Raw genomic sequence first — 15,682 nt, forward strand, 5'->3', positions numbered from 1 at the left:
TACCCACCAGGCCCGTTTTCTGTCGGACCGGTGACGTGCGTAGCGCAATGGGAGGACCAGGCTGCGCCTCCCCGTACTTGGCGGATGCCGATGGACCTCCTACAGGACCAGGTGGGGAAAGACCATGTGGTGACGGCCCTGAATGATTATATAGATTTGAACTGGGAAGACGGTGATTTGCCCTACTCAAGCAAATGGGAGGCCCTGAAAGGGGTGGTGCGGGATGCCTGTATGGGCCTCACCTATGGGGTCCGGAGGCACTTGCTCTGTGAGTTGCGGGACGTGGAGGATAGGCTCCGGTGCTGTCAGCTGCTGTCGGATCCTGTTGACTCGGACTGGGAGGTGGAGAGAGAGGCCCGGGTGTCCGTTCACGACATTCTTACACGTCTGGATAAGTATACTTTGGGCCAATATCGGCAGCGTCCCCACCGTGAGGGGCACAAGTCTGGTCGACTGCTGGCCTGGTTTCTCCGGCGAGAATTTGCTCCGGAGCGGATAGTTGCCTTGCAATCTCCCACTGGAGACTTGGTGCACTCGGAGTCTGATATTCTCGAGGTCCTCCGATCTCACCTGCAGGCGGTGTATACTGCCGACCCCTCGGTCACGGAGGCCTCCTATTGGCCTTACCTCCAGGGATTGGCTCTCCGGGCCGTCTCGGAGGAGGCAATGGAGGAAATGGACGTGGTGTTGACACTCCGGGAGGTCAGAGTGGCGTTGGCCGCCCTTCCGCGGGCTAAGGCTCCGGGCGGAGACGGTTTCCCACCTCAATTCTATCTGTCGTTTGGAGAGGTCCTGGGCCCCCTCCTTTTGCAGGTCTATACTGAGGCCCTGGGGTGTGGCGTTCTTCCGCCCACCATGAATCAAGGGGGAGGTCTGTATGATATTGAAACCGGGGGGGACCGGCCTATCACTCTGATCAATACAGATGTGAAGATCCTCACCAGACTACTGGCTACTCGGCTGGCCCCACACATGGCACACTTGGTCCATCAGGACCAGTGTGGATTTATCCCGGGTCGCAACACTGCAATGAACTTGCGGCGTCTGAATCATATCCTCCACGAGGTGCGTGGTGGCGAAGATCCCCAAATCCTGGTGTCGATTGACCTGGCTAAGGCATTTGACACTGTTAGCTGGGGGTATCTGTTGGAGGTGCTCCAAAGGGCAGGGCTGAGGCCAGTGTTCTGCAATTGGATCCGGATCCTATACGGGGCACCCCGGGCTAGGGTCCGGCTTGGGTCGGCCCGCTCAGAGGAGTGGTCTTTGGAGAGGGGCACTCGACAGGGGTGCCCCCTGTCGCCGCTCCTATTCGCCACGGCAATAGAGCCATTGGCGGTCTCCGTTCGTACGGAGATGGAGCAGTGGGGCGTCAAGGTGGGAGATGCTGTGAACGTGATATCCCTCTATGCAGACGACGCTCTGTTCTATTTGACCTCCCAGAGAGAATCGCTGCCCGTTTTATTGCGGTTGCTAGACCGCTTTGGTGCGGCCTCAGGGCTGCGCATCAACCCTGGGAAGTCCCTGATCTTTCCTCTAGCGGGCTGTGATGTCGACCCGGGAGCGAGCCTCCCATGCCTAGGGCTGAGATGGGAGTTGGAGGCCTTCCGATATCTGGGCATCCAGGCGGCTTCGTCTGACGAACAACTGCTGGTCCGCAACGCTGAACGGGTGCTCCGCTCTCTGCACCAGTCTGTGTCCTTCTGGAATACGCTCCCTCTTTCCCTCATGGGGCGGTTAGCGGTTGCTAAAATGGTGATGTTGCCTAGAATGTTATACGTCCTGCAAAATACGCTATGCCCGCTCCCCCCACGAACATTTCGTACGCTCAACGCGCTGCTCACATCTTTACTCTGGGCAGGCGGACATAGTAGGGTCGCCCTGCATACTGTGGTCCGGAGCTGGGAGGAGGGAGGCCTAGAGGCTCCGAGATATGACCTCTATTATTATGCAGCACAGCTCCTGCCAGCCGCGAGGTGGTTCACGGGCACAGACAACTGGGAGCTGCGGCTCCTGGTGGGCAGAGCGGACGAGACAGCATTACAGGTGGCTTTGTTGAAGGGACGGGGGGCAGACGAGACCCTGCCCTATGTAGTGCGCCATGCTGCAGGGGTTTGGCAGCGGTTTGTCGAGAAGATCTTGCGGCGGGCTCCCTTTCATAGGGAGCTGCCGGTGTGGATTTTGGCTCTGGTGCAGCTGATGGAGGAGAATATGTCCTTCCGGGAATGGCAGGACGGCGGATGTGAGACTCTGGCAGACCTTTATCCAGACGACTCCTTCGTGTCCTTTACGAGAGCCGCGGAGGCCTTTGACCTACGTAGGGGCCAGTACCTACACTACAGGGGGTTCCAGGAGATGGCAAGGGCGACATGGCCCCAGTTCCCGGAGGCGCCTCCGTTGACCCACACCCTCAACATCCTCCTTTCCTGCGGCAGAGGGAGGCGGCTGATCACCTTATTGTACTCAGCCATGCGAAGGGATTCAACTCTGCCGGTCGCGCCGTCCTGGGCGGCCTGGGAAGCAGACCTGGGGATGGCTCTGGAGCCGGAACAGCGCAAACGTATTGGGCTCCTGACTCGGAAAGTGTCGTGCAATGTGCGGTTTAAATTGATCCACTTCAATTTTGTGCATCGCACCTACATGACCCCGGTCTCCCTGAACCGTATCTCTGCAGATAGGTGAGACGACTGCCCTAGGTGTGGGGCGGTAAGAGCTGGATTCTTCCATTTAGCTTAGGAGTGCCCACAGGTCGGTAGCTTCTGGAGGGAGGTGGTGGAGCACATTGGCCGTGTTACGGGCATCCGGATTGCCCTGGCTTCGCTTCATTGTCTCTTGGCCCTGGTCCCCAAGCCCAAAAAGAGGAACTTGTCCTATAAGTTACTACAGTTGCTACTGGTGTTGGCGAGGCGACGCATGGCTATCACTTGGATGGGGCAGAGGGCCCCTGAGCTGGCTCTGTGGCTTAGGGACGTGAGGGAATGGTCCTTGGCTGAGGAAACACACATGCAGCGCACGCGCCGAGATGAGAGGCTTCAGGAGGACTTGCTAGCATGGAGAATAATGTGTGCTGAGGGGTTGCCCAGTAATGACTCGGATACCACTAGTGCCGAATTTTTTACCCCTGAGGAGTCTGGGTCCGAGTAGGACGGGGCGGGAGGCGGGGTGGGGGGACCTGTTTCGGAGTAGTGCCCTGATGGGCGCGCACTAATGTTCCATACCGTATAGCTATGTGATTTGTCTTGATTCCCGGAGGATTGCTTATAACTGTGTTGTCTGTACCCTAATGAGCCATAAGGAAGTGACCTAACTATTTACACTTATTTTGTTAATGATGCCAAGTTTGAGGGGGATTTGTTCTGTTGCTACATGTTAGACTGTGTTTTTTATTGTGACACTACCTGTAAAGGCAGATGGGAGACGGGATCAAAGGAAGACGTGGGAGGGGGAAATAACGAAAAACAGCGGATACTAGCGATGCACATGTACTTTATACAAACGATTATGTTTATTTTGGTGACACTTCCCAACTTTACGCCGCCTGGCCTCCGGGATGTAGGCTAAGTGGCTGTGTATTATCCTGTATGATCATTTTGGTTACTCTCACCTATCCGTGCCTATGAGTAGGTTTGCTTGATTATGTCTTCTATGTTTTCCGCAATAAACATATTCTTTAAAAATATATATATATATATATATATATATATATATATATATATATATATATATATATATATATATATATATATATATATATATATATATATATATATATATATCAGAACGGCCAACCTAGTGCCGTAACTACCTAACTGAACTATGAAAATAAGAAATTCCATAAAAAGAGCTGCAAAGCTGCCTAAAGCTGCCAGCTTGCTGAAAATCTAAACTAGGTACCTGTCTCTCACACTTCTTAATCCATCACACTGCTTAGAACTGCGTTCCATAACCGTACCTCAGTGGTTATCATGCATGACGTGGCTACACTTCTCCACATAGCATCAAAACAAAGACAACATCCTCCCAACCACACACCCTGGACGGTGTTGCATGCTACTCATGTAGGAAAGCACTTCAGCGCCCAACATAGGGTTAGTAAGCACCATATAAATATTGCAATTCAATACAATACTACCTAAGATAAAAGTCTTTGGACAACTCTTAGGGAACTCATAAGATTATAGAAAAAAGTCACTAAGCCAACCTCTCTGATATTTCTCTTTGCTGACTAGTCTCCCACCTTGCTACTTAATAAAAACATACAAGATGTTATTTGAACACAATCTTTAAAGGTTTATATAGCAAAAAGATTGTGAAAGGCTCTGATGTTGTGTTACACTACACTTGCTCTTCAGAGGATGAGGGAGATACACACATTTACTCTAATTAGAAATTTAAAATTTTGCCTAATTTTGGAGAAAACCCAAAATGGAGAAAAACAACCAGGTGGCTCCAGTCTGCTGAAACTCCATTACAGTGAATTTACAAAGTCGGGAAAAGGTTTTGCTGACAAAAATTTGAGGAAGTTCAATAAAATATAAGAAAAGGGTTTTACCGTAAAGAACGTGGAACAAAACAGTAAAGGAGAAAAATGAGCATGAGTAATTCATACTGGTACAGGTACTGTTACATAGTTAGAGGTGGATGTAATGGCCTTGTCTTGGGAGAAGCACGAGGGTATGGGCCTTGGCTCTAGGCAGAAGTATAAATACAAGTATATTAAAGGCTGACTGTGCGCTACATGTACCAAGTAATAATAATGCAGGAAGGGAAAATGTATACAAGGGTAGCAGAACTAGCCTACAGACAGTGGAACCATGGTATAAGCAGAGGTAGAGCTATGAAAGCACATAGTGGGGAAAACATAGTACGGTTTAGGCAGGAGGAAAATGGACCAGAAAATACTGAGGCATAATTAAGATATAATTAGCATTAAAAGGTAGTTGGTTAGAGGTAGAGATTATAGGGCACATCAAGGTCAGATTTATTGGGGGAGAAGTAATGGGATATCAAAAGAGTAACAGTGAAAAGATGAAGACCGGGGTAAAAGGAATTAGGCTATAAATAGGAGTAGAGGTACTTGTCTTTTAGTGAGAGGTGGGCCTTGTTGCACACACTGTTATGTTAGCATAGGCTTTTTAGAAGTTTAAACACCATTTTACCGTTTGCAGCTTTTTGCACACGACACTGCATATAGCTGTTGTTGTAAGTTAGGCTGCGTGAAATGCTTCACATGAGAATGGCTTGTTTTCGACATCCCTAGACTTACATCGCGACCCTCGTCTGCACAGTGAGTGCTAAAGCCTCCAAGGTTATTATAACAAGGGAGCTGTTGTTCGGGCTGATCGGCTCACGTTTTAGACATAACATACATGCAGCTACAGCCAACGGCGATTCTGACGCCTTTTATTTTGCATGTTGGCATGATTTCAGGCACTTGGAAGAATCCAGTTTTTCCAGAGACAGAGAGCTTTTTCAGATCATGAGGTGATTTACTCCTGCTGATCTTGGAGGTATGGGGTTCTCCACACAAGCCTAAGAGACCTCCTATATTTTATAACACATAGTTCCTATCTAGGGAGGGTGTTACACTAGGCACTATAAGACCTGTTTTCACCATCATTGTAATATGATTTCTCCTTTTGTGTTTTATGGAATTGTAACCATGCTTATCATATTATTTCTAATCATATGTCTGCTTATAATAGCAAAGATGCTGCATCTTAGAGCCCGTTGTTAAAATAAATATTTTACCCTGTCCTGTGTCTCATTTTACTCCTGTTGTGGACTGGTCTGAGAATAACAAATGAAAGAGTGTTCTTGCTTCCCACCATTCCGGAGTATAATCTAAGTAGCATGGTCTAGGTTGTCTAATCATTGGTTCTAGGGTTTCTAGGTATGGAGGTGAGTTTTTTGGTCCACCACAACTCACTGAGATTCTGGGTCTCTGTGCACAGCTCTGTGTAGGAGCAGAATCCCTGCAACAGTCTATAGGTAGAGATATTGTGGTATAGACAAAGGTAGAGGTATTAGGTTATGAGTAAGGCTAAAGGTACTAGGGTAAAGCTATAGTGATAACCACTAAGATAAAGTTAGAGACACAGAACAAGGGTAAAGGGGAGAAAAAAGTTCAAGGATAAGGGGGTGGGGGGAGAAGCAGGCTTGGCATGAAACAAGAGCTAGAGAGAAAACATTGGGGATGGGATTTGCATTCCACTTTTCACACAAACCAGGTAAAGAGATGGTATATACAGAGGGGCAACAAAAATGTACGGGGGTTTACTACCCATAAAAGGGAAACAAAGGGATCCAAGTAATAGTGAAAAATGCTGCAAGTTTTTTTTTTTTGCTAAATTACACGCATTTAACAGGATGTATTCAACTGCCTGGAAAAGCCATTATTCTTGAAAACTGACTATCTAGGTTTTGTAAGGAAGTTTTTCCAGAACAGGTTTCCTTATGTATATTTTACTCACATACAACCATAAATGGGCAGAGAAGTAGCACACGGTTCTTGATGGACCTTCTGTAGCTGAAGCTGAAAGGATGGTTGGTGCAAAGAAGGGCAAGAATATTCCCACGTGTTATTTGGTTATGATTTTCTTCAACCGCTCCAACCATAAATCACCCCATCAGAGAAGGAAGGCAGTGTAGATAAAGATTAATAGGATGGAGAGGTGGTTTCCAAAACCTAAAACACATTGTCACCATCAGGAGTGTGTTCATCAACAGAGCAATTATTTTTTGTGCGCACCTGTTGTAAGGCTAATGAAGAGAAAGCCTCCTCATTCTGGGATGAAAGCAAAATTGGGTGATGGTTTGGCCCGTAGTCACTGGGTTCCAGCAGAGCAACTCTTTCAAATGGAAGCAGCTGGAAGCATAACAGGTCATAAGTGGCTGTCTCTCTTACTCTCTCAAAGCCATATACACCCTCATTTTCCCTAATATGTACAGAAAGCAGCCATCAATTATTTAATGCCTAGCAGGAACTGCAGCATGAGTTTAGGTACAGGGCGAGATCTGGTGTAGGTAAAAATCCAAAATCAATGATGTTATGTACAATGTGAAACGAGCAAAGATGTGAGAACACAAATTTTAAGGTTGACTAGATTCTTTAAATAGAAAATGTCAGGTTTGAATTGCAACCACAAGCTCATCATCATCATTCAAGATGACATCTGCAAGGTCATGAACAGTGCTTTGCGGTAATAACCATAACAGGAGAATTTAAGTTGTGTTTAGGTTTTGTATGTTACACAAAATGCCCCCTGAAGGGTGGTTTAAGGGGCTTTTATGGTTTAATAGTAAACATGATCTGATCTTAGTAGTCAGCCTTTACTTCCTTTCAGCAAAATATTTTCAGCTTCGAATCTTTGGTTTTGTAATCAAATATTTTGACATCTGCCTAGATTGGCCACTAGACACGGCCTGCCACTCTCTGCACTCATTCCTGCTACCCTCCATATTTTCTTTTGATTTTTGGTACACTTCTTCAGGACCACTATAGGTCGTTGTGGCACCCTAAATGTAATAGGAATTCCTGAGCTATCCATGTAGGTTGACAGACTTTAAAGTGGTTCACAAATCTGAGGTCTTAAATTTGACGATTTGAGCGGGTAGGCAGCCAAAGCATTTTTCAACCTTCTTGGGAATGCCCCACTCCACCAAGTGGCTGCAGTTTGATCAAACTGTCCCAATATGGTTCAACCTTTACTTTATACATTTATTTTGCAAAAAAAGTTATGAACTAGAAGAACTGAAAAATGGCAAGCAAGAGGAAAATGTGCATGTAAGATTCAAAATTAATCTGCTTAAACCTGGTTACTCACTGGCACTGCAATGGTCTTGGCGGCACAGGGAGCAGAGTACTACAACCCATAATACCCTGCATCATTATGCCAGGAAGGAAATGCTACACTTGGATATGGAAGCTGAAAGAACTCATAATTCCTTTTACTACCAATCCATACAAAACCAAAAAATTCCACAATGGAGCTGCAAGAGTATGAAGACCAAGCTGTCACATGGGGAGCACAAGGTAAGTAGAATGGGAAGACATAATGCCCTGACTTTAACTTTTAGGGCAGAGGGATTTTACAGCCACATTTGTCAGAGAATGGTATGGAACCTTGGCACAACAGGCATCACTGGAAATGGGAGTCTCCCCTTTGTGATGGAGCTACCTACACCATGAATGTCTGCAAGGGGAACGTATATGGGACTGGAATACCTGATAAGGAATCTCGCTAGATCACCGGTGACGTTTTTTTTAGGGGGACCTCAAAAGAGGGAATTTTCTCATCCTGGGGGAACAAACCAATATTATCAGTGCACTAACATTTCAATGAATACCTCTGCATTCTGTCTAGCACAGAGTATTGTGAAAGCAAGTAGTAGTTAAGGGAACTGCGTGTTGCTAGATGACTACTGCCAAGTACCTAACTCAAATAATTTAGGAGAGCTCCAAGGCAGGTTTTGATCTTCAAACTACATCTCTGGGAGAGAATCATGATCCCAATTTGGAAGTGAATTTCCAACTGGTGGAGCTCAATCTGATAAGGACTCGTCTTCCAGCTCTTCTGAAGATAATGACCATAGTAGTCAATGTCTTTTAGCAAGCAAATGTTGTCCAGCTGAGAGGCAGTGGTAAAGTAGCTCAATCTGGAGTACAGGCAGTATTGAAGCAGGCCACAGGGAGAGTGATCACTTGACAGACCACGGAGAGAGTCCAGTCAGAAATTACCCATTTACTGGAGATGGTGAATGTAAAACCAATAATTTAATCTTTTGTGTTTTGATTACTTCCAATGTTTTGTGGATTACTTATTCCTAGGGGAAATTGCACAAGAAATGGATCTGTGAGCCAAACAGTTTGTATGAGAAGGTAACCTTACACCTCACTCCACGAAACACCTGTGGACTCGAAAACATTTCTGCCCTTTACAACTCTCATGGGAAAAATGCACAAACTAACAGTACTGTCTTACTGGTCTACTCAGAAGTATTGGGCAACACCCAGCTTCACAACAGTCCTGACAAGAGATCTCTTCTTGATTTTATAGTGTAGGTTGTATTTTAATGATAAATCTGCAGTACTGCCCTGGGACCATGCAGATGATGACTGGTTTTTCAAGATTCGGCCTGTGGTGGAAATTCTATCTCTCAAGAGATTTAGATTTCTGGTACAAACTCAGTGGTCGACAAGTCATTAATATTGTACAAAAAAAACAGCTGCTCTTCAGGCAGCACATACCAAACAAAACAGCATGTGACAGCATCAAGATGTTTGTTTACCTAAACCACCTGCCATGTATACCGGGGGGAACTCCACTATAAATGTTGCAGGTTAGGAATTATTGAGAAGATTGTATAGGAGCTTGAGCAATCACTCCTTCCTGAAGGTTACAACCTTCATGTGGACAAATTCTATACAGGCGTCCAGCTGTTCAGGAAGCTCTACGTAGCTGGCACTGTGGCTTGCAGTACAATCTGAAACCACCATAAATGATTCACTCAGAAGCTTGTTTGTAAAAAGCACCAAAATGCCCACAGAAGTGTGTTAGGTTACAACAAGGTGCTCGCTGTGAATTCTATGATAGGTACCAAGTATATGTGCTTACTACATTTCAAAATGAGAGCATTTCTCTGGTCACAGTTTGGGGTCAGTTAGCAGAAATACACAAGCCAAACTGTATACCCGACTACAACAACCACATGGGGGCAGTGAATAAAAATGACCAGGTACTTCAACCGAGTAATTTTAATCTTAAAACTCTCACATGATCTAAAAAGTGGGCCCCACCTAATCCAATTCACAATATACAATGCGTATGTTGTCTATCTGGCAAACAAGGAAAGACTGATAACCCTTCTTGACTACCAGTTGGATATTACTGAAAGTCTTACTGCTGTAGAGGTAGCAGGCTCTACTTTATCTGTTGTGGCAGATGCTGCAAGGCTGCAGGATCAGCACTTTGCCAACTGTGTTTCTGCAACACAGGAAAAAGAGTCAGCCATATCACAGATCTAGAGTTTGCACACTTTGACTCCCCAAATAATTTACCCTGATTTTTCACTTCTTTTGCTGCATTTTGACTATTTTGCCTCAGTCTTTGCTGTCTTTGAGTCTTTTGCCACACATTTTTCTTACTTGCCCTTTGCCGCCTTCCTTCCGGCCCCTTCCCATGCCCATCTTAAGCGCTTGCCCCACCCACCGCACTGTGGATTTACTCCACCCTCCTCTGGACTTCAGAATGGCAGCTGCAGGGCAGACCAGTCACTAGAAAGTGCTGTCTGACCTTCTCCAGCTCCTGATTTCCTGGTCCTCTGACAAGGCCCAGGCTTCACCTCTGTGCCCTCCTCAGCCTATCACCCGCTCTTTGACTCTTGTTGCCCCTTTTTCTATTGCTTTTTCATTCTCATACATTATTGACTCTTTCACTCTTGGTTTTGGCACGTTTCTCTTGTTTCACACTCCTATTTTTCCTCTCCCAGGCCATGACAGTCCTCTTGCTTTTTACGCAGTTTTGTTTGCTAGTTTTTGCCGACTTTTCACTCTTTTTGCAGACTTTATTTCTGTGCCTCTTTTTCACCCTCTTGTCTTACCCACTCTTCGTCACCTTCCTGCCGCCTCGTTCCTGTGCTCCTCTTGAGCACTTGACCCACCCACTTCCCCTCAGGAACACCTCCTTCCTCTTCTGGCCTTCAAAATGACTGCCGCAGCACAGACACACAGCGGGCGCACCAGTCCACACTTAGAACTGAAAATCCTGGTCATCTGTCCACCAACTCCTTAGTTTGCTGCACTGCAGCCCACAGGCTCCTATCTCCCTCAATCTCAGGTGCTCTTCCCCACAATGCACCAGGGCCGCTCCGATGGGGGAGACTTCTCCTGCCCCAACCCCCTCAAATGCCTTCTCTCAACACCTGCTCTGTGGTAAATCAAGCCATCGAACTCTGGGACCTTCTTGACGACCTCTCCGCCTACCTGCTTTTCCTCAAGGAAACCTGGCTCAACGCTACAACTGCCCCAGTCACTGCCCCTCTCCTAGCCACAAAATTACCAAACCAAACACGACAGAGCCAACAAACCCGGAAACAGCATAGCTACCATGCACCAAAAAAACCATCAGCTGCATTATCACCTCTGCGACACCAGCAGTTGGCTAGAACACCGGACCTTCAAAATTAACATTCACAACACCACTAGCATAGGCAGCGCCCTCCTCCATCAGCATCTGAAACGACAATGGCGTCTTATCCATAATGCCAGCGACAGAACCTCCTTCAAGTCAGCTCTCAGTATCTCACATCAACGCCTCAAAACACCTAGCCCTTTTTTGCCGCATTTCGAACAAGCAGAACTCCCCATAAGAGAAAGTCACCACTGTCAAAGAGTTCACATGCTGGCCCATTAGCTCCATTGCCAACACCCCATCTCTGGATGTATTAAACAATTTCTTCCTCTACTTCCGGAAGAAAACCAAGAAGATACGCCAACTGGATCTCGCATCTCTTGACCTGCACTACACAGCTACCAGCACGATGACAACTGACCTGCTGTACTGAAACCTCAGCAATGGAAACCACCAAAACCATGCAATCCTTTAAATCTGGAGCTCCCTCAACCCCCTGCCTTAACTACATCTTCATGAGATGACTGGATCCCATGTGCTCAGTGCTCACTTCAATACTCAACCTCTCGTATGCCAAGGCCACCTTCTGGACACTTGGAAGCATGCCACCATACTATCCCATCTCAAGGTATCTTTAGCCAACCCCATGGCCATCTCTAACTACAGGCTCATTTCTCTTCTAACAAGTCCTGAAAAAAGTGGTCCACTCTCACCTCATCTGCTACCTCAAGATCAAACTCCTCCTAGACCTTCAGCAGGTAAGCTCTGCTCTACAGGCCTATACGTTCTTTTAAACTTGATGGATAACAGTGCTGCATAAATTCCAAGATCATGTGGTGTGTTCCCATCGTGCCCACTTTTTATGAACCACAATCTAAGGAGAGGAGCAAGCTGGGAATATCAAAGGCAGATGTGGAGGAAGGCACTTTGCACATCTTAATGAATAACAGAAGAAGATGCCAAATTACGCACTGGATTGTTTAAGGTGCCAGTAAAGCCCACAACTTTTCATCTATTTTCTTAGGGAAATGGTACACCGATTGACACAACCTTTTTACATAATTTTCTTCACAAATGAAAAAAGAACCCCACCTAAACACACCTGACAAAGGCTTTGCAAAATGTACTGAAATATTTTGTAGATGCCATTTTAAAAATGACCTATACGATATATAGATTTTTAAAGGCGGGAATCCACTTTCCATGCCTGTATTAGAGCCCATGCACCTTTGCCATGGCAGTGCTCCTACTGAAATCTGTATAGTAAACACATTTTGGCACCACAGCCCAAGCAACAATTGCTAATCTTGTTGCAATTTTAAATGATCAACCTTGCATAAAAGCTTACTTTTTTAATACAAATTCCATACAGATTCTGCAGACGGGTACAGTATTATTAGTGATCAAAATGTGCTTATATTGAGAACAAGGTTCCCAAAAATAACAGCATCATTTCTGTAGATTGTGTAGTATATATGTATCTACATTTGACAACGTTCTCAAACACACTCACTTCAGATATATGCTTTACAGCATACACAACAATGATGTAAGTATTTCCTACATGCTTAGAAAATCTGATAATGCAATAATGACATGTACATTGAAAGAAACCGCTATTTGTCAAATGCAAAGCTACACAGTGAACATTGTACTTCTCTCACAAACGTCATGAACAGAATATGTTGACTTACTTTCATAACATTAAATAAAACTTCTTGTCCAAGGCTGTCTTTTTCTTTGAAAAAATCATGCTCTGGATATGTTCTTGCAATGTCCCTTCTGATGAGTTTTTCACATGGTGAAGTCATTTTCAAAAGTTCAGAATACTGTTCCTTTATGGGCATATTTTGAGCATTGCATAGAAGCTGCCAAACTATTGCTCTGAAGTGATGTGGGATTCCTTTCCTGACAAGTTCCTTAAGGGCAAGCAAAAACAATTTTTAGCTTAATGCAAAACTGCACAAGATTTCACAAAATACATTGGCCAACGTAACATAGCTTATCATGAAAAGAAACAGTGTTGAGCAAAATCAACATATTTTAATGGGGTCTAAGCGACTGCTACAATTGTATTTCTATTCTTTTTTCCATGTAGGTTGCACTGTAAACTATAATTTTTAATTTCCAGCATCTCAAACAGTTTTCCTGAAAACAAGTATTAATAATGCAGCGTCCTAAATTTGTATTTAAAATTCGTTTTATAGAAGTCTTACTATTAACTAAAAAGGAGAAGTTATGTTTATGTGGCAATAGTTTGTACATATCTTGTTATGTTTAAATGTTATTACAATATTCTTTAACTGACATGTTGAGCCACCAAATATAGATATAGGGTTATGGCCTATTCACATCATCACAGTTCACTCTTTTTGAGTTTTGCTATATCCACATGTACATTTTAGGAAAATGTTGCTCTTCTCCTGACGGCTTATCCACCAGTGCCTTATTAATGCCAAAGAGATCCTACCACCAGGAGAATGCTGAAATGAGTACTAGTAGGGCTGTGAGCAGGGACTAAAAGCTCCATCTCTGAATGCTAATAGAGAACACAAGCCAGTTGCCTTTACAAGCACACAAGGGCACAAACTTTTTCAATCAGTACACTTCATTTGTCTCCACTGTGAGTGACTTTCCTGCGTCACTGGAAAGAGATCACTTAGACAGCAAGTGAGGTTGTCAGTGGGCACTTGACTCCCTAGCTCTCCTCACTCGCTGATCCCAGTGGTCAACTGCCTTTTTCATGAATGCATGCACGCATGGTCACTTTTAAATGAATTAGACAAGGTAAGGATCCCAGCTATAAGTGCCCCATGTGGTCCACCAAAACATTTACTTTGGTGGCTTCCTCTTTGGAGGGAATTAAGAAAAAAATACTTCCATGAAGCATGTAAACCTAGAAAGGGAGAGGGAGTAGAAGAAGCCTTCAAAGTGTCTCAGAAGTGCACTGGCCTCCCTACATACAACTTAGCAGCATAAAAGTAAACCTATTAAAACTGACTACAAGCTGAACATGTGTGTCTTATGGCTGCCCTGGCACAAAAAGAACAAGGGTATCTCGGAGTACTGCTGCAGGCCTACTGGAATTTACATTAAAGCTGTATATAATTTATTAACCAGTGGAATAGTTAGGACCTACATATTATCAAACATGAAGGTGTCGGAGGACGCCAAAATGTAAAAAATTAAAAAACATGTATATGAAGGTTTCTGTGGCCAGTGGGAGGACACTACCCACAACAAGAGTGACATGGGAGCCACCCAATGGTAAGTAAAGGAAAATAATAGGTGGGCTCTTTGCCCCTTCTAGGTGCTTTTTTATGAACAATACATTTTGCTGTAGGCAAATTCTAAAAAGGGCCAAAATAAATAAGAAGGAACAATCCTGCCTATGCCTACCAAACCCGCATTATAAATGGCATAATGAGGATTGCTGCAATTAAGGGCTTTATCATTCACAGAGCTTACTAGCCATCACAGATGATTGGTAAACTAAATTTTCCCTAATGTCAGGATGAAAAGAAGCAAGTAAAGAAGAAAACTGGCAGGAAAGACTATTCAGAAAAAAACTTTTTAAGAAGTCAAATAAAAAACTAATACGAGGTCAAGTATGACACAGAAGATATTAGAGAAATAGTCACATCTGGGAATTCAGTGGTAAAATTCCCGAAGAATACATTCCAGTAAGGTCTGCTTAGAAGTGATATACCAGGAACTCATTTAATCAAGTCCCAGACAAGACAGAGGGTTATACAGAATGGAACAGAGTTGGTTAAATCTTAGGAGCTTCTTTTGCAACACCAGTGGCAGGAAATAAATTGTTATTTTAACCAAGTTGCGATTTACATGGGGCACAGAACTTATTTTTTTCCCAAGAAAGTGTAAGTACGGTCAACGTAAATTTAATGTGTTTTAGTACAGAGATGTGCCATTGACCATGATAAAAAGCTTTTACAGAGAAGCCGTTGAGCCCCTTCTCAATACAGTCATCACCTGTTTTGCACAATATGCTTCCCTGATACACTTAAAAACAAAACAATTCCTCCCTTTCTGTAACAAAGCAGTACTGGTTTTCAACTACCTAGTGACATAACGACTTAGTCTGAATTACTGAGGAAGCAACTGACCTTCAAAAATAACTTCAAATCACTAACTTTCACCCTCAAAATGATTACTAACCCCTCTTTAGATTATTTTGTGGCTATGAGATGGTACCTATCCAAGTGGTTCACAATGTTATTATTTTCACTGATTTAATAAGAATCTATTTTATATAGCGGGTTTGGTTAAGATTTATTACCACTTTAATGGTGCTCAATGTATTGACCCATAAAGGATGAATAGTTTTTTTTGGATTCAAAGGTTTCAGGTTTGTGAACAGCAAGTTACATCTGCTGTAAGATGCAAGCACTTAAGCATCTTTATACTTTTTGGTGGATGAGCCTATTTTTCTCATGGTGTTGTTTGACCTCTCAGTAGCCCTGATGTTGTAGATCATAATGCCCTTTTTAACATTTGTGTAACACAAAAGTAATTAATGGACATTATTCTTG

General features: G+C 44.3%; 1 protein-coding gene across 5 annotated transcripts in view; it reads right to left on the reverse strand.

Moving 5' to 3' along the window:
* Positions 1 to 15,682, reverse strand: part of EVI5 (ecotropic viral integration site 5) — a 936,315-nt gene that overhangs the window by 646,700 nt on the left and 273,933 nt on the right. For all 5 annotated transcript variants that reach the window (XM_078646330.1, XM_078646331.1, XM_078646332.1 and 2 more), the window contains one exon: positions 12,824 to 13,048. In XM_078646330.1, the coding sequence (XP_078502456.1) occupies positions 12,824 to 13,048 (225 nt within the window). The remainder of the gene's footprint in view (positions 1 to 12,823; positions 13,049 to 15,682) is intronic.

This window comes from Lissotriton helveticus, chromosome 1_1 (assembly GCF_964261635.1).
Source record: "Lissotriton helveticus chromosome 1_1, aLisHel1.1, whole genome shotgun sequence".
Taxonomy (NCBI): domain Eukaryota; kingdom Metazoa; phylum Chordata; class Amphibia; order Caudata; family Salamandridae; genus Lissotriton; species Lissotriton helveticus.